This window comes from Macaca thibetana, chromosome 16, assembly GCF_024542745.1.
Source record: "Macaca thibetana thibetana isolate TM-01 chromosome 16, ASM2454274v1, whole genome shotgun sequence".
Classification (NCBI taxonomy): Eukaryota; Metazoa; Chordata; class Mammalia; order Primates; family Cercopithecidae; genus Macaca; species Macaca thibetana.
In genome coordinates this window covers 10,997,358-11,023,847 of record NC_065593.1, presented here as the reverse complement: position 1 = coordinate 11,023,847, position 26,490 = coordinate 10,997,358, and the positions used below count along the sequence as shown (strand labels likewise).

The window sequence follows — 26,490 nt, the reverse complement described above, 5'->3', positions numbered from 1 at the left end:
CTCCAAAGAAAAAAGAAAATAATGTAAGCCAGTGGATTACCAAAAGCCTTCCTCCCAGAGGTACAGTTTAAAGCCATCTCCTGCCACCTTGCAGGCCATCTGCTGAGAGAGGAGTCAGGCCACAAGCATGCTTGATTTATGCAAGCATGTACTCAACGCCGACAGTAACGGAAATGGATTTTTTCCAAGACCTACATAAAAGCCAATGATTTTGTGTGATGCTTAACCAAAGAAACCACTCTTCCCAACACTGGAGAAGCTGGCTCACTGGTCAGGAGGCTGCAGGATGCCCCAAATAATGCATATCACAGTGATGTAGCTGGTTATTACCTTTGACTTAGACTTTAGAACCTAACTTTCATGGAAGATGCAATTTCACTAACTATAACACACCTGGCTATTGGGGAGTTACAGTTTCTAGTTCTGAGTGATGATGATGATAATAATAGTAATAATGATAAACATCCAACGTTTGCTGGGTGTTCACAATGTGCTCAGCCCTGTTGTAAATGCTTGACTTGCACTTACTCATTGAACCCTCACGACAACCCTCTAAGGTGGGTTAAATGAGCTGATACTTGCGAAGTGAGTAACCACTTTATGACTGCTTATCGAAGAAGGAAATAATAGATAAAAATGCCACTTGTATCCTTGTTTTATAGACAAGAAAGCTGAGGCAGAAAATGCTCAGATGCTCTGCTTAGGGTCACGTGGTAATAGGTGAACTATATATTTTTTTTTTCCCCGACAATCTATACCTCTGTTTACTTGTAATGTTGCAGAGGCAAGATGTTTAATCCTGAACTGGGAGGCCCGTGTTGGGCATAGAACAGCTCAGCTGGTGAGCGTGTTACCCCATAGGCACAGCTCCACATGGCAGTTGGTTTTCCTTTTTGTGACAAATAACACTGAAAAAGCTAGACTCCAAGAATGTTTGCAAATCGGGATGAAGTGACAGTGAACGGAGCCCTTTATTGCACGGGGTTCTATATTTATACATAGTCTCTGATTCTCAGTTTTCTTATTTATAAACTGGAGATCAATACGTGTATCTTGCAGAGAGCTGTTGCAAGGATTCGGGATAATATAACAAAGTGATTGACATGAAGTATGGCCTCAAACAGTTGTTACTGATGCTAGTTTGATTATAGGATACCTAAGATGATTATTTACCTAATGTAGTGGTATTTAACTTTGGGGTAAAGGAGGCCAACAGAGCCTTCATCTTATGAAAGCTGTGGATCTGATGTGCCTATACACATACACACAATATTTTGAATATAATTTCATAGTAGGGGTGCCAGATAAGATACAGATGTGCCATTCAATGTGAATTTCAGATAAACGATGAATACTTTTTTGGAGGAAGTATATTCCAAATAGTGCATGGATCACATTTATATTAAGACATTTTTCATTGTTTATCTGAAATTGAAATTTAATAACATTGAATATGGCATTTGGTTGTTAACATTTTTGTGGTCACATAATAGTTGAACATATTTGTGGGGTACACATGGTATTTTGATACAAGCGTGAAATGTGCAAAGATCATATCTGCATAACTGGGATATCCCTCACCTCAAACATTGATCATTTCTTTGTGTTGGGTACATCCGGTATTTTTACCTGCTAAATCTGGCAACCCTATTTCAGAGACCGCTTTCAGAAGTGATACAGACCATCCCTCTTTCCAAGAGCACACCCACAGAATTCTGCATTTATCTCGGGGCAGCCTGTTCTGTTCAAATACTTGCCAAGATCTGCTGGTACTTACCAGGAGTCTTGGTCTCATTGGGAATCAGGCATCGTACAAAGTGAGGGTGGGTGCTCCTTAAGTTAGTCATCAATTTGTTTAGATTTTCCTGGGACATAAACCAAAACAAGCACATTTAGCAAATGCCGTTTCACTGGGCAGAAAAACAATCGGATGTGGAAGCTGCCAAAACACTAACCCTGAACACGGCCGACACAGTCTGGAAAGAGGAGCCCTTCTTCTTCCCGCCCTTCTTGCTTCCCCCGGAGTCGCCTAGAGACAGACACAGAAGGGCATGTCAGATGTATCCCAGAGGACCCAGGAGTGGGCTTCCTGAACCACCCCTTCCCAGTCCCGGGTTCTGGTTTCCTTTTGACATGAGAGACCTGAGGTTTTGTTTTTTTGTTTGTTTGTTTTAGACAGAGTCTCGCTCTGTCCTCCAGGCTAGAGTACAATGGCACAGTCTCGGCTCACTGCAACCTCCACCTCCCAGGTTCAAGCCATTCTCCTGCCTCAGCCTCCCAAGTAGCTGAGACTACAGGCGCGCACCACCACACCTGGCTAATTCTTGTATTTTTAGGAGAGACAAGGTTTCACCACGTTGGCCAGGCTGGTCTTGAACTCCTGACCTCAGCCTCCCAAAGTGCTGGGATTACAGGTGTGAGCCACCATGCCCGGCCTGTTAGTTTGTTTTTAAAATGCCTCCAAACTACCCAGGATTGAAAACCCTCAGCTTTATCATTGTGGGAACGAGGTGGGAGTGGGGTGTGGGTAGTATTTAACTGAGAGTATAACTTAAACTCTCAGTATAAAAGGGGAGTCCTTTCCTTTAGAAATCAGACCTGAAAGCAAACTGAATAATTTGCAAGATTGAGATGTCCCTCTTAATGTTTGTAGTTTCTTTCTTTTCTTCTTTTTTTTTTCTTTTTTTGTTGTTTGTTTGTTTTGAGACAGAGTCTCACTGCGATGCCCAGGTTCCCTGCAACCTCTGCTTCCCGGGTTTGAGCGATTCTCCTGCCTCAGCCTCCCAAGTATCTGGGACTACAGGCGAGCATCACCATGTCCGGCTAATTTTTGTATTTTTAGTAGAGATGGGTTTCACCATATTGGCCAGGCTGGTCTTGAACTCCTGACTTCAAGTGATCTGCCCACTTGGCCTCTCAAAGTGCTGGGATTATGGGTGTGAGCGACCATGCCTGGCAATGTTTGTAGTTTCTTTCAGGAATCTACCTCCTTTTCTTCTTTAATCCCTGTTTATCTCTAAATGAGTAAGTAACTGAAAGTAGTAACATGGAATTTTCTCAAGAATATTTTATAAGTTGATTTTTTTTTTTTTTCCTAAAGGAAACAACTCAACTTACCATCTTAATTTGGAGTCTACTTTTTCCGAATGACTCAATTTTCTCTGATACTTAATCAAGATGCAGCCTTGGGGGAAAATGCCATGTCTCGGTCTCCCCCATCTTCCTTTCCCTTCACCCCACTTTGTCCCCGGGGTCTAGCATGAATGTGTGTTTGGATCGGGGAAGGGAAGGCAGGAAAGCCGCTTCCCCAAATCCACATCCACACAGGGTCTTATGTTAGAGTTGATGTTATGTCTAGGTGAGGTTATGCAGTGTAGTTACAGAGAGATTGTGATCAGATTCAAAGAAAATGATTTTCATTATTGAGGTTTACGTATGTGCCCATTTCCCATTTATTACATTCCCTTGCCCAGAGGATATTAGGCTTTCATTTAAAAAAAAAGATCTCATTGTCTAATGAATAATTATATTTCATATATTATATGAATTTATTAAATGTATGCATTTAAAATGGCATATAATGTTAAAACTCTATGTTGGTAACTATTTAAAAGTATATTTACTGGTAATCTTAAAAAGTGATACTGGCTTGTGTTACTTATTTATTTATTTGAGATAGGGTCTCACTCTGTCATCCAGGCTGGAGTGCAGTGGCACAGTCATGGCTCACTGTAATCTCAGTCACCCAACCTCATGTGATCCTCCCAGCTCAGGTTCCCAAGTAGCTGGACTACAGGTGTGCACCACCACTTCTGGCTTATTTTATTTTATTTTATTTTATTTTGTTTTGTTTTGTTTTGTTTTGTTTTAGAGACAGGATCTCTATGTTGCCCACACTGGTCTTGAACCCCTGGCCTCAAATGATCCTTCCGCCTCAGCATCCCAAACTGTTGAGATTACAGGTGTGAGCCACCACACCTGGCCCCTGTGTAGCCACTTTGGAAAGGAGTTCAGAAGTTACTCAAAACTTTGAACACAGTTGTCATATGACCCAGCAACTCTACTCCTAGGTATTGTATATACCCAAAAGAATTGCCAATATATGTTCACATATAAACTTTTATACAGATGTTCATAGCAACATCATGCTCAGTAGCCAGAAAGTTCATCGGCTGATGAATGTGCAGACACAATGTGATCTATTCATACAATGAACTATTATTTGTCCATTGGAAAGAACAAAGTCCTGATACATCTACAACAGGAACAGATCTTGAGAACAGTAGCCTGAGCGAAAGAAGCCAGACAAAAAAGAGCATCCAGTATATAATTCAGTTTACATGAAATGCCCAGATAGGCAAATCTACAGAGATAGAAAGTTGATGAGTGGTTGCCAGAGGCTAGGAATAGAAATCTGCTCATGGGGACGGACGTGGTGGCTCACGCTTCTAATCCCAGCACTTTGGGAGGCCGAGGCGGGTGGATCATGAGGTCAGGAGATCAACACCATCCTGGCCAATATGGTGAAAGCCTGTCTCTACTAAAATACAAAAAATTAGCCAGGTGTGGTGGTGCATGCCTGTAGTCCCTGCTACTTGGGAGGCTGAGGCAGGAGAATCTCTAGAACCTGGAAGACGGAGGTTGCAGTTTCACCTTGTTGGCCAGGCTGGTTTCAAACTCCTGACCTCAAGTGATCGGCCCCCGCCTTGGCCTCCCAAAGAGCTGGGATTACTGGCGTGAGCCACCGTGCCCGGCCAAAACCACTACATGGTTTTAAGGGGGAATTTTATTATACGTGAATTATACCTCAATAGAAAACTATTAAACAATGTGATGTTGACTATCGTGGCCACTGAGAAGTCCTGTTTACCTCCATAGAGCTCTATCTCTGACAGAAGAGGAAGAATAAGAGCAGGAGGAAGAAAAATGGAGCTGAAAGACAGAAACATCATACTCAGCTGAAGCTCAGGTCTGAAGTTCAGCTGAAGCTTGAACCTGGGAGGCAGAGGTTGCAGTGAGCCAAGACCGCACCACTGCACTCCAGCCTAGGTGACAGAGCGAGACTCCATCTCAAAAAAAATAAATAAAAAAAAAAAAGTTAATGTCCACTCCTGTTTTCATAGTAACATCCCTCCAAGATTCTTCACGAGCAGCTCTGGGTTAGAAGTAATTACATAGAACGTCCCACAGAGGGAAAGAAATGATAGAATTTTACCTGTGTCTGCACCAGCATAGTTGGAAAAAAGGAAGGAGAGAAGCTTCAGCGAAGACTTCTGGTACAGCCCCACCACAGTCTCGTTCAGGGGGTCCTTGTTCTTATCGAGCCAGCCGGCAATGTTGTAGTCCACGGTGCCGGCGTAGTGCACCAGCGAGAAGTGAGCCTCAGGCTTGCCTTTGGCAGGCTTGGGCTTCTGGAAGTTGTTGGATTTTCCAAGATGCTGGTCATACAGCTTGTTCTTGAAGGAGGTGTCTGTTGCCTTGGGGAACATGCACTCCTCTTCCAGGATGGAGAAGATGCCCATAGGCTGGAAAGAGGATAACAGAGTCTATACCTCCACATATACTAGTGCATACCCATGCTCCATGGTCTGGAGAAGCCAAAAGAACTTCTTTGGTGCTTTCACTCCAGTACTAGGAACGCTGGCATGTACGCTCTGGGGGAGCAAGTCTCTTGGTCTGTTTGGGGGATGACTAGAAAGTGCTAGGCATAAAGTGTGTGCTTAATTAATAGCTGCTGAACAAAAGAATATAGGATGAAATTATGTGTGTATAAATGTAGCACACTTTTTTCAATAGGTTTACAAAAAAAGTAAAGTTTCATATATAGCCATAAAGTAATGTGAGTAGTATTTTGAACAATAATGTCTCAATTTCTCAGTAGCCACCTTAGGAAGATATACTCATTCCAACATGAGCAGTGCTCAAATGTTATGAGAATTCCTTTTTAAAAAGTTAATGTCAGCCGGGCATGGTAGCTCACGTCTGTAATCCCAGTACTTTGGGAGGCTGAGGCGGGCGGATCACAAGGTCAGGAGTTCGAGACCAGTCTGGCCAACATGGTGAAACCCCGTCTTTACTAAAAATAAAAAAAAATAAAAATAAAAAAATTATCCGGGCGTGGTGGTGGGCACCTGTAGTCCCAGCTATTCAGGAGGCTGAGGCAGGAGGATCGCTTGAACCTGGGAGGCAGAGGTTGCAGTGAACCAAGACCGCGCCACTGCACTCCAGCCTAGGTGACAGAGTGAGACTCCATCTCAAAAAAAAAAAAAAAAAAAGTTAATGTCCACTCCTGTTTTCATAGTAACATCCCTCCAAGAGCCATACTGCTGCACGGTTCCGCCTGCTTTGGTCTTTGGGTAAGTCAGATAGATAAGAAATGCCACAGTCCTTACTGGGGCTTTATCACATTCTTGCAGATAACTGAGCCCTTGGATTTAATGACCCAATAAGCCTTTTTAAGTGTCAAAACAGATTTAGGACATTCATTCTCTCTGCACAAAGACAGTCAGTGATCTTTCTGAAGTCTTGCAGCCTGGGGGCTGGGGGCACCAATCTGTGAGCAGAAAAGAATCAGAGCAAGAAGGGGAGGGTCCCCACCAAGGAGGAGCTGACCTGGGGAGCAGTATTTCTCTACCTTCTCGATGAGCTCGATGCAGGCAGCCAGGTCCATCCCGAAGTCAATGAACTCCCACTCGATGCCTTCCTTCTTGTACTCCTCCTGCTCCAGCACGAACATGTGGTGGTTGAAAAACTGTTGCAGTTTCTCGTTGGTGAAGTTGATGCACAGCTGCTCCAGGCTGTTGAACTGGGTGATTCAAATACCAAAGAATTTGAGTGACCTTGGAAAATACATTGGAGATTCAGCAAAGCAGACAAGAAAGTAGAAGGCCACAGCTCACATCAAAGATCTCGAAGCCAGCAATGTCCAAGACCCCGATGAAGTACTGCCTGGGCTGCTTGGTGTCCAGCTGCTGGTTGATGCGGGTGACCATCCATAGGAACATCTTCTCGTAGACGGCTTTGGCCAGAGCACCCACCGAGTTGGTCACCTTGAAAAAGGATCACCCACTCAACCCTTGAGTTAGTGTTTCTATGGCTGCATTAAGTTGAAACATATGAAATTGGCTTGAAAATCAAAAACTGTTGACTGGACGTGGTGGCTCATGCCTGTAATCCCAACCCTCTGGGAGGCCGAGGCGGGCGGATCACCAGGTCAGGAGATCGAGACCATCCTGGCCAACATGGTGAAACCCCGTCTTTACTAAAAATACAAAAATTAACCAGGTGTGGTGGCATGTGCCTGTAGTTCCAGCTATTCAGGAGGCTGAGGCAGGAGAATCACTTGAACTTGGGAGGCGGAGGTTGCAGTGAGCCAAGATTGTACCACTGCACTCCAGCCTGCAACATAGCGAGACTCTGTCTCAAAAAAAAAAAAAAAAATAAAGAGAGAAAAGAAAAAAAGAAAATCAAAAGCAGTTGAATATTGGCAATTTCAGATCATTCAACATAATATTAAATATTTTGTGAGGTGTTTGCCCAGCCCACGCTGTTCCCCTTTCTTTGAGAACTATCCTATTTACAAAGATATTTTTCCAACAATGTGGTTATAGCACATGACTCCAGCCCCTGGCCACACTTAATTAGACCAGAGGTGAACACTTGATCCAGGTTGGATTAATTGAGTATCTCTCCTAAGAATTTGGAATTGGGATCAAAAGACACTGGTTTCAGTCTCAGGGTGAGGCTGGAAACACAGAGATATAAACTTGGGAGCTATGGGGTGGCCACAGGCAAGAGAGGTCCAGGAAACTTATCTGCTTAGCAAGGACACAACAGAGGAGACAGTCAACAGCCCATGAACCCCAGAGGAGCTGGAGGGAGGCTGCCTGGCTCCAGAGGGCTCTTCACTTTCTAATTCCAGGTCCTCATGGCGTCCAATGGGCACTCAATGATTTGCATTCCTTCGGTTGCCTCTGAAGCCTAAAAATGATTTTTCTCTTAATGTGAAAGCTGGTTTCATGTGCATTTTCTGACACCTGCAACTGAAAGAACTTTAAAACAATGGCTCAAATAACAAAAGATCTCAATCAACCGGATCAGAGCATCTCCATTACCTGCTGGACATTTTGCCCTTTAGTGACATATTCATTCCCAACCTTCACCCTTGGACAGCACAGGCCCTTCAGCATTTCTGCAGAATTCAGTCCCATCAGGTATCCGGCTTTGTCAGCCACTGAAGGAAGAGAAAAAAATGGCATCATGCAAAAACAGTAGCTGCTAAAGTGTCCAGTCAGCCCCTGGCTTCTGGGGAGAAAGAAGTGTTTTCTGGAAGAAAAGTGTTTTCTGTCATTCTCTTAGATGTTTTCATGTTGTCGTATCTGTACCAGGTCTGAACTTGTTCACTGAAACTTCAGTCCCATAGTCCAGGGCCCCAGGTTCTCAAGAACTTCCAATTTGCCTCCTAGATGCAACTTTTTTTTTTTTTTTTTTTTTTTTTTTGAGACGGAGTCTCGCTCTGTCGACCAGGCTGGAGTGCAGTGGCTGGATCTCAGCTCACTGCAAGCTCCGCCTCCCGGGTTTACGCCATTCTCCTGCCTCAGCCTCCCGAGTAGCTGGGACTGCAGGTGCCCGCCACGTCGCCCAGCTAGTTTTTTGTATTTTTTAGTAGAGACAGGGTTTCACTGTCTTGGCCAGGATGGTCTCGATCTCCTGACCGCGTGATCCGCCCATCTCGGCCTCCCAAAGTGCTGGGATTACAGGCTTGAGCCACCGCGCCCAGCCCTAGATGCAACTTTTAACAATAAGAAGCTTCTTGGCCAATCCTGACCTACTGATATTTTGATTTCATTAAAAAAATGTTAATTACAGGCCGGGCACGGTGGTTCATGCCTATAATCCCAGCACTTTGGGAGGCTGAGGCAGGTGGATCACCTGAGGTCAGGAGTTCGAGACCAGCCTGGCCAACATGGTCCTGTCTGTACTAAAAATACAAAAATTAGCCTGGCATGGTGGCAAGCGCCTGTAATCCCAGCTGCTCAGGAGGCTGAGGAAGAAGAATCGCTTGAACCCGGGAGGTAGAGGTTGCAGTGAACCGAGATCACGCCATTGCACTCCAGCCTGGGTGACAAGAGCAAGACTCCGACTCAAAAAAGTAAAAATTAGTTACATAGTTATGTTGGAGTCTGACAATGCATTAAAATGTTATATGAGTAAAGGAGCCACCACTTGGACAGTTGACAATAGACATGAGGCACCTTCCTAATTTAAGCAAAGTACCACGCTCATAGTTGAAAGAGAAGTACGAAACCTGACCCTGCTTCAAATGTTTGGAGATGGTCAAAAGCAGTTGACTTTTGGCTGTTTCCTACAGATCATGGGTTACATGTCTGCATATATTTCAGCAGATGTTCATTGACTTTGAGAAGGACCTGGTGGCCTGTATTGAGCTCATCAAAAAGGCAGAGAAATGCTGCTCCCCAGGGACTATTTCTTTTTTTTTTTTTTTGGAGTTTTGCAGTGTTGCCCAGGATGGAGTGCAGTGGTGTGATCTCAGCTCACTGCAAGTTCTGCCTCCCGGGTTCACGCCATTCTCCTGCCTCGGTCTCCCAAGTAGCTGGGATTACAGGTGCCCGCCACCACCCCGGCTAATTTTTTGTATTTTAGTAGAGAGGGGGTTTCACCGTGTTAGCCAGGATAGTCTCGACCTCTGACCTCAAATGACCCACCCACCTTGGCCTCCCAAAGTGCTGGGATTACAGGCATGAGCTGCCGTGCCCGGCCTGCTCATGACATTTCTTCTGCTTGAACTGATCTCTCCTCCAATTTTTCAGAATCCTACTCATCCCTCAAAGTCCAAGTCAGTGCCCCTTCTATCAGGAAGCCTTCCCTGATTGCCCCAGTCAGAAGTGTTTCCTGTGTGAAGACTTGGAGCCCCCTCCACTGTGATGGGCAGGATTCTAGGATGGCACCCAAGGTGTGCCCCCTGGTGTACATGCCTTGTATAATCTCCTTTACTTGAGTGCAGTGGAACCTGTACAACTCCCACGATGAGGTGACCAATCAGGTGACTCTGAGTTAATACAAAGGGAGAATCATCCCAGGCAGGCCTAGGATAGGAGGCTGCTGAGCCTTTATGGGACACTGATAAGGTTTTGTAGATTTTTCCACCCTTTAATTTATGGCTGCACTTCCTTTTTATTACTTGAGAGTTTAAAGCGTACTGCTTCACACACCGTGGGGCTGTGATCAAAAGGCAGAATTATCAGGAACCATCCATGTTGCCAGGCTTTAATTCAAGGAATTTGTAAGATGCATCATGAGCGCTAAGAAGTCTAATGAGCAGGATACATCGGGGGGTAGTCAGTCACCGCTCAGCCCTTCCTGCTGCCCTCTGCTCTAGTTCCAGGCCTCTTAGGGATGAGGCAGAGGGTGGCGGTAGGATCAGCCAGGTGAGAGTTATGGGGAGGAAGAACTGTTCACCATTCTTGGTTCAGGGCCAATTTCAACAGATGCTGGGGTGCAGGTGATGGGAGGAAGAAAACTTGGCTTCCACTTTACCATATCATTTTAGGCCTGAGTGATGAAGACTGCATTCTGGTGGAGAGAAAGAGAAGTTCACCTAACAATATTGTCTCATGAGAGTCCACCTTAAAAAAACACAACCACGGCCGGGCGCGGTGGCTCAAGCCTGTAATCCCAGCACTTTGGGAGGCCGAGACGGGCGGATCACGAGGTCAGGAGATCGAGACCATCCTGGCTAACAAGGTGAAACCCCATCTCAACTAAAAAATACAAAAAATAACTAGCCGGGCGAGGTGGCGGGCGCCTGTAGTCCCAGCTACTCGGGAGGCTGAGACAGGAGAATGGCGTAAACCCGGGAGGCGGAGCTTGCAGTGAGCTGAGATCCGGCCACTGCATCCCAGCCTGGGCGACAGAGCGAGACTCCCTCTAAAAAAAAAAAAAAAAAAAACCACAACCACATCACGCCTGTAATCCCAGCACTTTGGGAGGCCGAGGCAGGCAGATCACGAGGTCAGGAGATGGAGACCATCCTGACTAACACGGTGAAACCCTGTCTCTACTAAAAAATACAAAAAAATTAGCCAGGCATGGCGGCGGGCGCCTGTAGTCCCAGCTACTCGGGAGGCTGAGGCAGGAGAATGGCGTGAACCTGGGAGGTGGAGCTTGCAGTGAGCCGAGATCGCGCCACTGCTCTCCAGCCTGGGCGACAGAGCGAGACTCCGTCTCAAAAAAAAAAAAAAAAAAAAAAAAAAAAAAATCCTTGTTTTTCAAGGATTCACCACTCTAAGAGTCCTTGACTGAGTGAGCAGACTCCTAGTGCATGCTACAATGAGCTTCAGGAAACCTAGATTTGATTTATGCCGTTTTGGAAGAACAGCTCTTGAAATGAATGCAGTTTATCTCACGTGGCCTCGCCCACACGCGAACACAGTGGGACCCAATCGCATCCCTTTTCCCGGATGCGGTTACCTTCGGTGCCGTCCGGCTCCGCCTGCTCCTCACGCTGCTTCTGCTTGAACTTCATGTTCCCATAATGCATCACGGCTCCCGTCAGTTTGTAGATCCCAACTTTCTCCTCTGAGCTGAAGCCCAGGATGTCAATGGCATTCTGGAAAGAAAAAAAGGACAACTGTCATAGTAGGACTCAGGGATCCATATGCAGCCTCTTCTTGGCAAAGACCTTACCTCTTTTTTGCATAGCATGTGAGACAGTATTTGCCCAAATAAGTGGATGACAGGTGGGGTGAGGTAAAGTAGAAACCATTTGTTTCACATGTTTGTGTGGGTGGATGGAGACTATGGGAAAAAGGTGTGAATTGTCTGTTTCCTTCCATCAAGTAAGAACCGATTACGGCCGGGTGTGGTGGCTCAGGCCTGTAATCCCAGCACTTTGGGAGGCCGAGGCAGGCAGATCACGAGGTCAGGAGATCGAAACCATCCTGGCCAACGTGGTGAAACACCCATCTTTACTAAAACTAGCTGGGCATGGTGGCCGGTGCCTGTAGTCCCAGCTACTCAGGAGGCTGAGGCAGGAGAATCACTTGAACCCGAGAGGCAAAGGTTGGAGTGAGCCAAGATTGCACCATTGCACTCCAGCCTGGGAGACAGAGTGAGACCCCATCTCAAAAAAAACAAAAAACAAAAACAAAACAAAACAAAAAGGCAGGGCGTGGTGGCTCAAGCCTGTAATCCTAGCACTTTGGGAGGCCGAGGAGATGGAGACCATCCTGGCTAACACAGTGAAACCCCGTCTCTACTAAAAATACAAAAAAATAGCCAGGCGTGGTGGCGGGCGCTTGTAGTCCCAGCTACTCGGGAGGCTGAGGCAGGAGAATGGGGTCAACCCGGGAGGCTGAGGTTGCAGTGAGCCGAGATTGCGCCACTGCACTCCAGCCTGGGTGATAGAGCAAGACTCCGTCTCAAAAAAAAAAAAAAAAGAAAAGAAAAAACAAGAAAAGGAAGAGAACTGATTATGATCTTTTCACACTGTACATAGATTTAGGGGGCAGTTTTCTGGATGAGGCTACTGGGAACCATTGAATGATACTGAGAGCTGGGAATGTCATGGAGAATGACTGGGAAATAATGTTCAACGGCTTAAGAGTTCGGCATTGTAATCCAGAAATCCCAGCATTGTTCGGACTCAAGACAATCAATATGCATTATAGAATATTAGATCTGGAAGGGAAGATCATCCAAGATGGTATCATCATTTCCCAAATGAGAAAGGGGCAAGCTTTTGCAGAGCCCTTTCTGTGTGCTAGACATTGGGTAGGCATCATCTCTATGTTATCTTATTAAATCCCCATGAAGCCCCTTTAGCTGTGCAGGTTTTTCCAAATTTCTGGATGAAGAATTGAGGGTCTAGTTGGTAAGCAGCCTGTCAAAAGTCATACAGGGAGGGTGTGATAAGACTGGGACTGGAGTTAGGTCTTGGTCCCTTCAAAACCTATGGTCATTGCTGGTTTGGTTTTATAACCACGTTGCCTGTCTTCCACCACAAAGGTTTCAACTAAAAGAAATCTTTCTCTGGGGTTCACATATTGATTATGCAGTAGGGTTTGCAGTCTGAGCCTGTAGAGTGTCCGTTGGTAGGACTGAAACATGTCTGGACATGTTTGGTGAGCAGGTAGATAGACCCAGTAGGCCAACACCAGCAGGATGGTATTGAAGAGTCAGGCATTCTTGGAGTGGCACCCCCTTTTAGTGGAGAATGAGCCTATGCCAGGAGCTGGGATATATGGGGAGGAGAGATTCCAAGGCCATGATGGTCATCCCTTGAATCCATATCCCATTTCAGGGATGCATATCTCTGTCCTAGGGAGGGATCATTGTAGGTTAAAAGAGAAAGAACTCTTTCAAAACACTGAAAGGAGAGGGTGAAAGCGTTACTGCCTGGGGACCCTTTTGGAGAATGTCATCTCCAAAGGGGTGCAGGTGGAACCTGGGTATATGATGGGCTGTCACTCCCATTATGAGGTTACCAATCAGTTGACTTTGAGTTCATAAAAAGGGAGACTCTACCAGGCAGGCTAGAAAAGCTCTGTGAGGCCAGGCGCAGTAGCTCACATCTGTAATCCCAGCACTTTGGGAGGCCAAGGTGGGTGGATCACAAGGTCAGGAGTTCAAGATCAGTCTGGCCAACATGGTGAAACCCCATCTCTACTAAAAATACAAAAATTAGCCGAGGGTGGTGGCAAAAGCCTGTAATCCCAGCTACTTGGGAGGCTGAGGCAGAGAATTGCTTGAACCTGGGAGGCAGAAGTTGCAGTGAGCCAAGATCGCGCCACTGCACTCTATCCTGGGGACAGAGTGAGGCTCCATCTCAAAAAAAAAAAAAAAAAAAAGAAAGAAAGCAAAAAAAGCTCTGTGAGAGGAAGGAGCAACAGCCACATCTGGTCACAGGTATCTAGGTGAGGACATGACTTAGGCATGGTGACTTTTAGAATTCCTTAGGTGGGCCTTTCTCAGGGGATGGGGGCCTTGCAGTCATTAGCCTAGCCCTTTCTGTGCTTACAAGTTAGTGAAGACTGGGGAAACCTCACTAAAAATATGTAACAACTTAAATTCAATTAAATTTGGTCTAAAACTGCCTCCATACATAGCAAACTATAACCTAAATTAGTACGTAAACAAACTGCAACCTAAGAGTATATTCTTGTGACAAATAGCTGAGTCTCAGCCAATCACAGTAGCTGAGCTTCAGCCAATCACAGGCTGCCAAACTGATGAGACATTGTGCATATAACACAAATGCTTCCTCACACCACCTCCAGATAAGGCAAAGGCTGGCCTATAACCAGTCAAGCTGTTTCTGTATGTCACTTCCTTTTTTCTATCTATAAATACTGACTGCTATGTTGCTAGGTGGAGCTCTCTGAGCCTCTCCTGGTGCTGAGTGCAGTCCAACTCATGAATCGTTCTTTGCTCAAGTAAACTCTGCTAAATTTAATTTGTCTAAAATTTTTCTTTTAATACTATTAGACCTAAGATAACAAGTTTATTTTATCATGAAAGTTTTTCTATTTGTCTTAGAACAATTAGTATCAGCTGGAAATGTCACCAAATGAAGGCTAAGAAGCTGGTCATGGGGCAGCGTCTCTAGGAAGATGGGCAAGACCCCTTTTCACAAGCTCTTGCAGCTTTTGTATGGGTGGAGCCAACAAGGGTGGAGATGAATTGCTCGCAGATAGTATACTTTAATTAAAAATGTAAGTTCTGTAGTTAAGCAGACCTGTGTTTAAATACTCTGTCATTGGGCCTGGTGCAGTGGCTCATGCTTGTAAGCCCAGCACTTTGGGAGGCCGAGCTGGGTGGAGCACCAGAGGTCAGGAGTTTGAGACCAGCCTGGCCAACATGGTGAAACTCCAATTCTACTAAAAATACACACACACAAAAATTAGCCAGGCATGTTGTTGCATGCCTGCAGTTCCAGCTACTTGGGAGGCTGAGGCAAGAGAATCGCTTGAACCCAGGAGGCGGAGGTTGCAGTGAGCTGAGATCACGCCATGGCACTCCAGCCTGGGCGACAGAGTGAGACTCTGTCTGAAAAAAGAAAGAAGAGAAGAAAGAAGGAAAGAAGGAAAGAAAGAAAAGAAAAGGAAAGGAAAGGAAAGGAAAGGAAAGGAAAGGAAAGGAAAGGAAAGAAAAGAAAAGAAGGAGGGAGGGAGGGAGGGAAAGACTCTGTCACTGACGAACTGTGTCTTCCAGAAAATTATATATATTTTAAGAGTCAGCTTCCACATTTATAAAATGGAGACAATAATGACACCTACGCCAGAGTTGCTTTTGAGACTATAATGAGATAATGCAGGTAAAGCCACTTAGCTCAGTGTCTGGCACATGTAAGTGCTCAATATATTTAGTTATTACTGTTATTATGATTATTGATCATGCAGGTACTTCCCCCAAATAAACACCACAGGCCAGACAGGTGTATTGAGGAGCTGGGTGTCTAAGGTGAGCCTAAAGTGAAAGGCAGAAAGAAAAATGGAGAGGCTGTTACAGAGTGGGGTTGGTTTTCTGCTTTATACTTTTTTATATTTTCTAAATTTTCTTGAAGAACCATGTAGACGGTTTTGCAACATGAAAACTTTCAACAAATGTTATGTTGAAGATCTTATAAACGCAAAAATGCATTCTAGTTAAAATGTTAGAGAACAGAAGTGAAGGCCTGCTTTGGTGAACCTTCTGGATTCCCATTTTGGAATGCTGTGAGGTGGAGCTGAGTAGGGAGGGGCCAATCTGTGCTAATTCTCTGAGCTCTTGATCTCTGAGATCTTGAGTCTAATCACTTAGTATCCCTGGATTTCAGCTTTCCCATTAGCTCACTAACGTGTCTCTCAGTTCATAAACTCAATAATTCTGTGCATAAACAGACAAATAAATGGCATGCTTACATCAGTCGCCAGCAGTTCTTCACTGTCATCGATACTGGCCACTGTGACTTCTCCTTGGCTCACGAAGGGGAAGTCGAAGGGGTTGGTGGAGATCAGAAGCAAGTCTGTGGAACACAGAGATCCCTTTAATGGCTTGTGCATAACTTACTCTGGGTTTTTTTTTCCTCCAATGTCACTGATTTGGAAGATAAGAAAAGTATTCCAAGAGCTTACCAATTAGTTCTGGCTTCTTGTTTGACAAAATTTGGTAGAAAATATGATAGCTTCTCTCACTGGATAATTGAAATGTCACTCTGGATTTTTCTAACAGATCTAAGGTAATAAAAATAACGTGATTTCAGGTTCTCAAATGGTGCTTTTGTGGCCAAAACACCAACGGTTTTACAGTGTCTGGACTCACAGGTTTCGATGTCTGCCGATGCCAGCTTTCCTGTGGCTCCAAAATGAATCCGAATGAACTTCCCCTGTCCAATAACAGGTGGACAAACGTTACAGTTATTTGATTTATACGGTTTTTGTGGCTGGCCTTGGATAGGTGCTGCCACAGATAAATTATAAATGCAAAAATGCTAGAGAACAGAACTGAAGGCCTGCTTCGGTGAACCTTCTGGATTCCCATTTTGGAATGCTGTGAGGAGGAGCTGAGTAGGGAGGGGCCAGTCTGTACTAATTCTCTGAGCCCTTGATCTCTGAGATCTTGAGTCTAATCACTTAGTATCCCTGGATTTCAGTTTTCCCATTAGCTCACTAACGTGTCTCTCAGTTCATAAACTCAATAATTCTGTCCACAAACAAACAAATAAATGGCATGCTTACATCTGTCGCCAACAGTCCTTCACTGTCATTGATACTGGCCACTGTGACCTCTCTTTGGCTCGGGAGGAAGGGATGCCAGAACATGGGCACCTCTCCACCTGGTGCCCAGAGCTCCCAAGCTGGGTCAGCCAGGACTCAGGTAGTTCTACCCAAGCACCTGGTCCTGTTCCTACAACTCAGGGGATGCCCATAGGCTCCTTCTTCAGCTCTCTTCTTGGGACTACTCCATTCTTGACTACCTGCCTGGTTTTTATCCTGTTCTCTTATACCTGGATTCTTGAATCTTCATAACGCCTTTGAATTCTAACTGGTCGGATTGTTCTGTCTGACTTTTTTTTTTTGCTTGTATTTTAGTAGATGCTACTTCTGAGATTTCTTGCCTAAGTTTCACGTATGGCTGACTACAGACAAATCTAGCTCACAGGCCCGGGCTCAGGCTCAGGCCTGGCTCTCTGGCTGCCAAAAGAACAACTCAGGGTCTAGATGGCCCACTTTCTGGGGAGTGGGAGGTAAAATTTCATATGCGTGTTTGTGTGTATGCACCTGCTTCATACATTATCTGCTTAATTGGTCCTCAGCGACACTGCGAGCAAATTTGAGGACAAAAATATGTTTTCTTGCTTGTTCCCCTACAGCAATGGGTGAACTGAAATGTGGATGATACTTAGTAATGCCTCAATATTTTCTGAATGAACCCTAGGAAAAGTTAGTGAAGGATCAGTAAAGGCATGCGTGCATTGTAAGTGCTGGGTGTTAAGTATTTTTAGCTGCTTAATGGAAGACAATGGAAGTCATCCCTAGCCTGCAAATATTTGGAGGGTGGAAAGAGGACAAAATAATTAGAATGATTGTGACTTCTGGGTCAGGGCTAAGAGTAGAGGCCCATGAACTCAGTAAATGGGAATGAGAACAGGGAGTGCCTGAAGGTATCGGCTTTCACGTTAAGCTGGTATCAGGCCAGTGCAATAACTAACTTGGTCCAGGCATGGGTAACATACCTCTGCCATGTAACATGTGCCCAGACCTTCCACAAGGAAGAGGAGTTTATTTGGGCACCGGGGAGGATACACATGCAGATTGGCAGAGCAAAGCACATATCCAAGGAAACAAAAGTCAAGGCTCAGAGCCATGGTACTTGATAAATGTATCTACTTCCTCATCGATAACCATTTTATCTTTGAGGGGGGACAAAATACAAGTTTGAGACTATCCAACTACTAAGATGTGTGAAGTTTTAATGTACTTTTGCAACCATAGGCACAAATGATGGCTTCGCCTCTGAGTACTTGCTCCACTGGCCAGTGAAATGAAATAGAGGGTTGGATGTGTGTTTATTTCCAATGGGAAGTAAATGTCTTTTTGATTAAGCCAATCCTAAGTAAAAAGTTGAAGGATGGCACACATCCTTCAATGTCTTCAGTATGAATCTATTCCATCTCTTTTTTTTTTTTTTGAGACAGAGTTGCCTTCTGTTGCCCGGGCTGGAGTGCAGTGTTGCAATCTCAGCTCACTGCAACCTCCGCCTCCTGGGTTCAAGCAATTCTCCTGCCTCAGCCTCCCAAGTAGCTGGGATTACAGGCAGGCACCACCATGCCCAGCTAAGTTTTTGTATTTTTAGTAGAGATGGGGTTTCGCCATGTTGGCCAGGCTGGTCTCGAACTCCTGGCCTCAAGTGATCCACCCACCTCAGCCTCCTAAAGTGCTGGGATTACAAGCGTGAGTCACCGTGTCCAGCCGATTTAAAATTTTTGAGCTCTTTTGCCTTCACTAGGTTTTCCATGCTCCCAATCCCTGCTGAGTTGGAAGAGGTCAAATCTGCTAACTTAATTCACACTAAGGTTTCCGTGGCTAGGTCAATAGATATAGCTTAATGGATGTTTACATTTTAAAATGTCTCCACACAGAGAGACCCATTTTAGCATAAAGTTGATCTCTAATTGTGGGATGTGAATCATGTGAGTGACTTCAGGATGCTGTGAGGTGACATTGCCTAGTTAGGGTAGGATGGCAAATCCTCCCTCTGCCGGAGCCAAACCAACACCTTCCTCAAAGTGTATCAAAATATTCCCGGTGGGTAGACGGATCTCAATCACTTGGCGGTAGAAAAAGTCCCCCGTATATTCTAGTTTATGGGGCAGTTTTTCATATTCAGCATTTCAGGAGAGGGTATGGTTTTGGGAAGATACTTGAAAATTGGGCTGGGTCTTACAAATCTTGAAGAGTTGTCATTCCTCACAGTCTTGGCATTTCCAAAGGCCTCTAGCAGCGGGTTGGCTTGGATGATCTGATCCTCCAGGGTTCCCTAATCATAAACAAGAAGAGGAAAAAGAGGATTTTGGATGGTTTTCTAAAGCAGCTCCTTGGTGAATACAATTATGGGTGCTCTGGGCAGGTTCAGGGAGACGTGTCGACCAGCTCCACCTGGTGGTCAGTGCAGTACCTACACCCCCACCCCCACCAGACCTAAGGCGTCTTCAAGGTGCCATCCTAGACAGGCTTTTATTAGCATAGCATGGAAGTGACTTCCGGTCATGCCAGGTTCTAGGCAGGAATATTACTCCCTCCATCAGAACATCCAGACTGTCTTTCTGATAACATTTCATTATAAATCATAGCTTTTAATAACACGTACCTCTGTTATTGCATGTAATATGACCCACCTAGTATCACAGATATTTGTGTTCAAAAGGAGATATAGAATGTGAGTAAAGCAAGTGATCCAAGAGATAATACAATAAAAACAGTGGTTCTCAAAAAGGTTTTTTATGTACCAAAAAATATGAGAATGATTATTCAGAAATCCATTCTAGAAAGCAGAGTTTTCACCTTCACCCTTCTGGGCCCGGAGCAACTTAAAAAATACTGTCAAACCTAACGGTTCTCAAAGTGTGGTCCCTGGACCAGCAGCATGAACACTACCTGGGAATATGGGAGAAATGCCAGGTATGGTAGCTCACGCTTGTAATTAGCACTTTGGGAGGCTGAGGCAGGAGGATTACTTGAGGCCAACGGTCTGATACCAGCCTGGGCAACATAGTGAGATTCCATCTCTACAAAAAATTAAAAAATGAGCCAAGCATGGTGGTTCCTGTAGTACTAACTACACAGGAGGCTGAAGCAGGACGATCACTTGAGCCCAGGAGTCTGAGGTTACAGTGAGCTATGATGGTGTGCCATTGTACTCCAGCTTGGGTGACAGAGTGAGACCCTGTCTGTACAAAATAAAAAGGAAGAAAAATGCAAACTATGAGGTCCCACCCTAGATCTACACAATCAGGAATTCTGGGCCTGGGCTCTGCCGCCCTTTGTTAAGAATCCCTCCTGTTGATTCTGATGTGTACTCCAATTCGAAAACCACTGGTGTAAACATTCTTTCTCCAGAGGAGGATGTGGAGTTGGTCAAAGTCCCTCAGCTGTAGCTGATGGAGCTGGTGCCAGAACTCAAGTCCATTCTGGTGGAACCACTTCCTGCTTTGCTCCATGTGATACTGTGATATAATAGGAATGGTATATTTTGGTCTTTTTCTAGTTTCCTGGTACAAAGCTCCTAAAACCCTTGGAATATCTGAAGGGATAAATGTCTTTTTGTGAGCTAATGAGATGATTGGTGGCTTCGGAGTCCTGGAAAGCTTAGGATGGGGACTGGTTGCCAGGGAACCAACCATGTGATTAGAGGGTTGGAACTTTCAGTCCTATCCCTGACCCCTGGGAAGGAAAAAAGGGCTGGAGGTTGAGTCAGTCATCTATGGCCAGTGATTTAATGAATCATGCTCGTGTAATGGAGCCTCTGTAAAAACCCTACACAGAAGGCTTCAGAGAGGTTCCAGGTTGATGAACACCTGCGGGTGCTGGGAGGATGTCACCTGCAGAGACTATGCCCCTCCCCCATACCTTGCCCTAGACATCTTTTCCACTTGGCTTTTCAACTGCATCCTTTGTAACATCCTTTATAACAAACTGGCAAATGTAAGCAGTGTTTCTCCTAGTTCTGTGAACCGTTCTAGGTAATTAGCAAACCTGAGAAGGGGGTTGTGAGAGTCCCCTGATGAATAGCTGCTTGGTTAGAAGTTCAGGAGGCCCGGACTAGTCCCTGGTATCTAAAGTGGGGGCAGTTTTGCAGGACAGAGTCCTTAACTTGTGGGATGTGATGCTTTCTCTAGGTAGTGAGTAGCAGAATTGAATTGAATTGTAGGACACCCAGTTGGTGTCTGCAGAGAATTGGAGAATTGTTCGACATAGGAAAGCCTCATACATTTGATGTCAGATGTGTTCTGTGTGAGGATACAGAGAGGAAAGAAAGAGTTCTTCCTATTTGCCATCTCTGCTGAGCACATACCCTGCATACACTTGGTGCTCATCCAGGCTTTAAATGACACTTATTCCAATAAGCCTCCAGATGCAGGTGACTGCTCACCTGCATTTTGCCTGGCTGTGTCTCCTTCTTCTTGTCCCCAGTAACTGCAATTGTTGCAAAATACTGGATGACACGCTTGGTGTTCACAGTCTTCCCAGCCCCGGATTCTCCGCTGCCAATTTAAAAGTAAATGGGATAAAGGAGAGTGGCATGGAGGGCACTGGTTTCCAAGACATGATGGTGCAAACAGGGGTTACTCACGTGATGAGGATAGACTGGTTGTCTCGATCTAGAAATGCAGAGGGAAGCAAAACAAAACAAATAAACAACAAACAGAACATTAAAATAAAGTAACACTGGGGGAGGCTGGAGAACATGGGCTCTAGTTAATGTCTTTGCCATTAACCAGTGGTGTGATTTGGGCATGTCTAATCTTCTTTGGGACAATTTAGGCAGATTTCTCAAATGTGGAATGTGCAACATGACCAGCCTGGGAGGTGAGTGATTCTCCACTCACTGTGGTGAATCCCACAGTGTAGAAGTTACTCATGTTCGTAGATCTTTGACTCCCTGCTAGCACTTTTCCATCATCCTTTTCCATAAAGAAAGCAAGTGTCAGGTTCAGAGCTTGTGGGGCCTCAGCTTTTCATTAACATTTATAGATGCTGATTGGTTTTATTGCATTTTTCTTTTCCATAAAGAAAGCAAGTGTCAGGTTCAGAGCTTGTGGGGCCTCAGCTTTTCATTAACATTTATAGATGCTGATTGGTTTTATTGCATTTTTCTTTTACCTTTACCTTCTACTTGTGAAAAGTGATACTGGTTTTTCACTTACAATAGAGCGTGGTTTGAACTGTGTCCCCCTAAAATTCATATATTGAATTTCTAACCCCTAGTACCTCAGAATGTGACCTTATTTGGACATAAGACGTAAGGTATTTAGTCAAGATGAGGTCATGCTGGAGTAGGGCAAGCCCCTGATCTAATGTGACTGGTATCCTTATAAACAGAAGAAATTTGGAGACACACAAGCACACAGGGAGAATGTCATACGAAGATTAAGGCAGGAATCAGGGTGATGTTTCTATAAATCAAAAACAACAAAGATTTCTGCTAGCAAACCATAGAAGCTAGGAGAGAGGCATGGGCCAGATTCTCTCTCAGCGTCCTCACACGAACCAATCCTGCTGACACCTTGACCTCAGACTTCTACCGTCTAGAACTGTGAGACAGTACATTTCTATTGTGTAAGCCCCCCAGTCTGTGACACTCAGTTACAGCAGCTGTAGCAAACTAATAGAAATTATGGCATTAGTCTTCCCTTTAAAATTAATGTAACATTAACTGATTTCAAGAAAAATATTAAGTTTGCAGACATGGCAAGGAATGTGATTGTGAGAAAGAAATGACAGAAGTTTGGGCACCATTGCATTAGATGATTTTTAAGCATCTATAGGTCTCAGATGTGTGCTTCTTTTTTTTTTTTTTTTTTTTTTTTTTTTTTTTTTTTTTTTTGAGATGGAGTTTCACTCTTGTTGCCCAGGCTGAAGAGCAGTGGCGAGATCTCAGTTCACCACAACCTCCTCTTCCCAGGTGCAAGCAATTCTCCTGCCTCAGCCTCCTGAGTAGCTGGGATTACAGGTGCCCACTACCACGCCTGGCTCATTTTTTATATTTTTACTAGAGACAGGGTTTCATCATGTTGGCCAGGCTGGCCCCGAACTCCTGACCTCAGGTGATCCACCTGCCTCGGCCTCCCAAAGTGCTAGGATTACAGGCGTGAGCCACTGCGCCCGGCCTTGCTTCTACTTCTAGTATCTGTTCCAAGTCAAGTCAGGTGAAGGCTGAACAGACAGACTTGATATTAGGCATCATGGCATGACGGTGTTACCATGTCTCTACTCCCCAGGTCGTTCTGGAAATTTAAGGAGTTGATAGGGAGACCGAGTTTGGGGAAGAAGGCAGGAAAACTGCTTTACCCATTTCTCTGAGTGGTTACCGATATAGTTTCTCTTCAAAGTACACCTGGATTGAGAGTTCCCTGGGGACAAAGGTAGGGCATCTCGTTGCGTTCCACCTTCTCCCAAATAAGCATGAGCTCAGTGTAGCTTCAGCCATAACCACAGGCCTTGTCATGCACTGTGACTGGCAATGGAAGATGTACCCCTTGCTTTTCATCCCCAAATCATTGGACTCTCCGAAGATCACTTTGATTATTGCACCATTCAGATGATCAATGCCCCCCCAAAAGCTTGAAAAATTAACTAAGGATGGCTTCAAAAAATGTGAATCAAAGAAATTACTCACCAGTCAGCATAAACTGATAGGCATTGTCAGAGATGGAGAAGATATGGGGTGGAGCCTCCTGGCGCTTTTTGCCTCTGTAGGCAGCCACCACCTCGGGGTTGTACACCGGCAGCCACTTGTAGGGGTTGACGGTGACACAGAAGAGGCCTGAGTAGGTCTGGGAAAATGAGAACATTTATCATTTGGATCTCGTTTTTACTCAGAGAGAGACATGAAATAAAAAGGTGTTTACAGACACTCACGTAGATCATCCAGGCTGCGTAGCGCTCTTTGAGGTTGTACAGCACGGCAGGTTCATGCAGGTGAGTCATCATGGCCATATCCTCGATCTTGTCAAATTTGGGAGGGTTCATGGGGAAGACCTGGTCATTGTTCAGAGTGAGCGTCTGGGTATTGAGAGGAAAAGCAGGTAATAAATGGGTGAGCCAAGTACCTGCATTGCACTTTACTGGTGTGGTGGAAGTGGTGAGATATCGTGGAGCAATTACCCCATTGTGATGGATAATTTTGTGGATCCTTTCCATGACCAGACATGATCCATAAATAACAGTTCTTGAAGAATCTGTTTCTGGTCAAACTATGTGACCAATTCTGGTCTGATGCCCCCCGTCTTCCTGTTATCATGTGTACCAGGAGTGGGTTACAGGTGTGCAGAGCTTTGGAGCCCTTGTGCCCCAAGGCCAGGTTGCCTCTGTTTACCTTATTTATTGTGAGTGCTGTGATGAGCACAACAAAGGTTGGAAGGTTACAAAGAACTGCTCCCAAGTGTTCTGTGCTTTTCCACCTCAATATCTCTGCTCATGAGGGTTCCTTCAGCTCGAATGTCTTCATGAAAATTTAGTTTAGAAACTTTCAAAGCTCATCTCTAGCATCACCGCTTCCATGACCCATCTCCTCTCTCCCCTATTGCTTCAAGTCTCCCATAATTATTTGTACCTCTGCTCTAATAGTTCAAACATTTCGGGGTGCATCATGGTTCTTTGCTGAATATTTTCAGAAAATTATTTATTTATTTTTCCCTTCTGTGTGTTTTTCCCAACTTTCTCCCCCATTCAAGCTGGCTCTGTACTCCATGGCTCAGGAAAGATAGAAAATAGGTCAAGAAAAGGAAAAGAGCTTTAATACTTCCTGGATTTTGATTTCCAAAAGCCTAAGTCCTTAGGAAAACTTTGAAAGTTTCACAGAAAAGGTAAAAAGAAGGAGTTTCGCTGGTATAGACCAAATTTTTTGAGGAAGGGAGGCATTTCCACTCCACCACCCCAGACTAGAAAAAGAAAGACAGACACCCCAGGTAGCCAAAGGGCAGGCGGAAAAGTCTATGTATCCTGAACCTCTAAGAACTGGGGTTTATTTCTTTTCTTTTCTTTTCTTTTTGAGAAGGAGTCTCGCACTGTTGTCCAGGCTGGAGTGCAGTGGCATGATCTTGGCTCACTGCAAGCTCTGCCTCCCAGGTTCATGCCATTCTCCTGCCTCAGCCTCCTGAGTAGCTGGGACTACAGGTGCCCACCACCACGCCTGGCTAATTTTTTGTATTTTTAGTAGAGATGGGGTTTCACCGTGTTAGCCAGGATGGTCTCAATCTCCTGACCTCGTGATCTGCCCGCCTCAGTCTCCCAAAGTGTGGGGATTACAGGCGTGAGCCACCGCGCCTGGCCAGATTGGGGCTTATTTCTTAATAGATCCTCCAGGGAGGCTGTGAATCCCCATTGTGGTGCTGTGTAAGGTTCTGAAAACGTGACACATCCCTGAGGTGGTTGGTGGTGGAGTGACCCCAAGAGTGACTGAAAAAAATTTGTCCCAGCCCACTGAAAAGGGGCCGGAATCAGAGGCTAAGTTTAATAAAAATAAAAGCAAGGTCTGTCTCATATGCCTGAGTTTGTGAAATGAGATTCATACCTGCCATATACATCTTTGGGAAACTCTGGGAAAGCAGGCGCAGAGGTATGCTTATATCTGCAAAGCAATCAATGCTAGGACCTAGACCTGGTGGATGCCCAGTAAGTACTGAATGGTACATGATAATTCTCCACATTGAACGCATCAATAACTCCAGAGCTTCCTCTGTAGGAGCCACTCTACAGCCCAGAGAGGTGTAATTGGTCGGCCCATCCAGTATCAGCCTCTTCCTTACATAGCCCAACCTTTTCTGCCCTCACCTGCTGTCTTCCTCTAAAGCAAACACAACGAAACCCCTCAAAGCCCAAGTCCTTGGAGAAGGAAAAAGGCAAGAGGGAAGATGCATGCAATAGCAGCTTTCACCTGCTAGTTCACCGCAGAGCAGATAAACTAAGTTTTGTTCTATCTTCAGATTCCAAAGGACCAGCATGCAATTTCTAATATTCTACTCCAAAGAAAAATGAGCATGTCCGTATTATCGAAGACATCTGCCATCAACACTCACCCGGTCATCGAGGGTCTTGACTATGACTTTGTCATTTTCCCTACTCTGGATCATGCCTTTCACATACATTTCCTTATCATCTGCTACAAAGCAGGCTTTCTTGGAATCGAATGGACGATTCTGAGCCTCGATTCTCTCCTTCTCTGGTTTCCGGAGGTAGGGAGCTGCTTCTCCAAAAATGGCCATTTCTGCATCAGAGCTCATGGCTGCAGAGGGCTGGGAAGACCAGAGGGACTGCTGAGTCTTGTGCTTGGGTGACTACTGAAGCTGCAGGGCCCCAACCCTTATTCCATTCAAACAGGTGGCCAGATTCAAAGGCTCCTAGATTGAACATAGGTCCTGAGGGATCTATGGCCAGGTCTAGGAGCTTCAAGTGTGCAAGCGGGAATAAGCTAAAGGGGATATTTTATTCTAACAAAAAAGTATGAAGGTTGTTTTTTTATCCTCTGAGTGTTGATTTTGGGAGTATTTTAGTTCAGTCCCATGTGTGCATGTCTGAATCAATTAGAGCCAAGGTGAACCCAATAAAAGAGGCTTCAGGAAGTACTTTCTTTCCTTTTTTTTTTTTTTTGAGACAGAGTTTTGCTCTTGTTGCCCGGGCTGGAGTACAATGGCTCCAGGTTGCAATCTTGGCTCTGCCATCTCCGCCTCCCAGGTTCAGGTGATTCTCCTGCCTCAGCCTCCCGAGTAGC

The 26,490-nt window shown here is 45.0% G+C and overlaps 1 protein-coding gene across 1 annotated transcript in view; it reads right to left on the bottom strand.

The window, feature by feature from the left end:
* MYH13 (myosin heavy chain 13) overlaps window positions 1–26,002 on the bottom strand; it is a 64,949-nt gene extending 38,947 nt beyond the window's left edge. The window contains exons 1-16 of the mRNA XM_050765596.1: window positions 25,799–26,002; window positions 23,640–23,783; window positions 23,398–23,554; window positions 21,352–21,379; window positions 21,151–21,262; window positions 18,946–19,038; window positions 16,321–16,384; window positions 16,134–16,232; window positions 15,921–16,024; window positions 11,491–11,629; window positions 8,115–8,233; window positions 6,900–7,049; window positions 6,635–6,805; window positions 5,216–5,525; window positions 1,956–2,029; window positions 1,778–1,865 (exon numbers count right to left, since the gene is read on the bottom strand). Of these exons, the coding sequence (XP_050621553.1) occupies window positions 1,778–1,865; window positions 1,956–2,029; window positions 5,216–5,525; window positions 6,635–6,805; window positions 6,900–7,049; window positions 8,115–8,233; window positions 11,491–11,629; window positions 15,921–16,024; window positions 16,134–16,232; window positions 16,321–16,384; window positions 18,946–19,038; window positions 21,151–21,262; window positions 21,352–21,379; window positions 23,398–23,554; window positions 23,640–23,783; window positions 25,799–26,002 (2,056 nt within the window). The remainder of the gene's footprint in view (window positions 1–1,777; window positions 1,866–1,955; window positions 2,030–5,215; window positions 5,526–6,634; window positions 6,806–6,899; window positions 7,050–8,114; window positions 8,234–11,490; window positions 11,630–15,920; window positions 16,025–16,133; window positions 16,233–16,320; window positions 16,385–18,945; window positions 19,039–21,150; window positions 21,263–21,351; window positions 21,380–23,397; window positions 23,555–23,639; window positions 23,784–25,798) is intronic.
* Window positions 26,003–26,490: the final 488 nt, after the last annotated feature.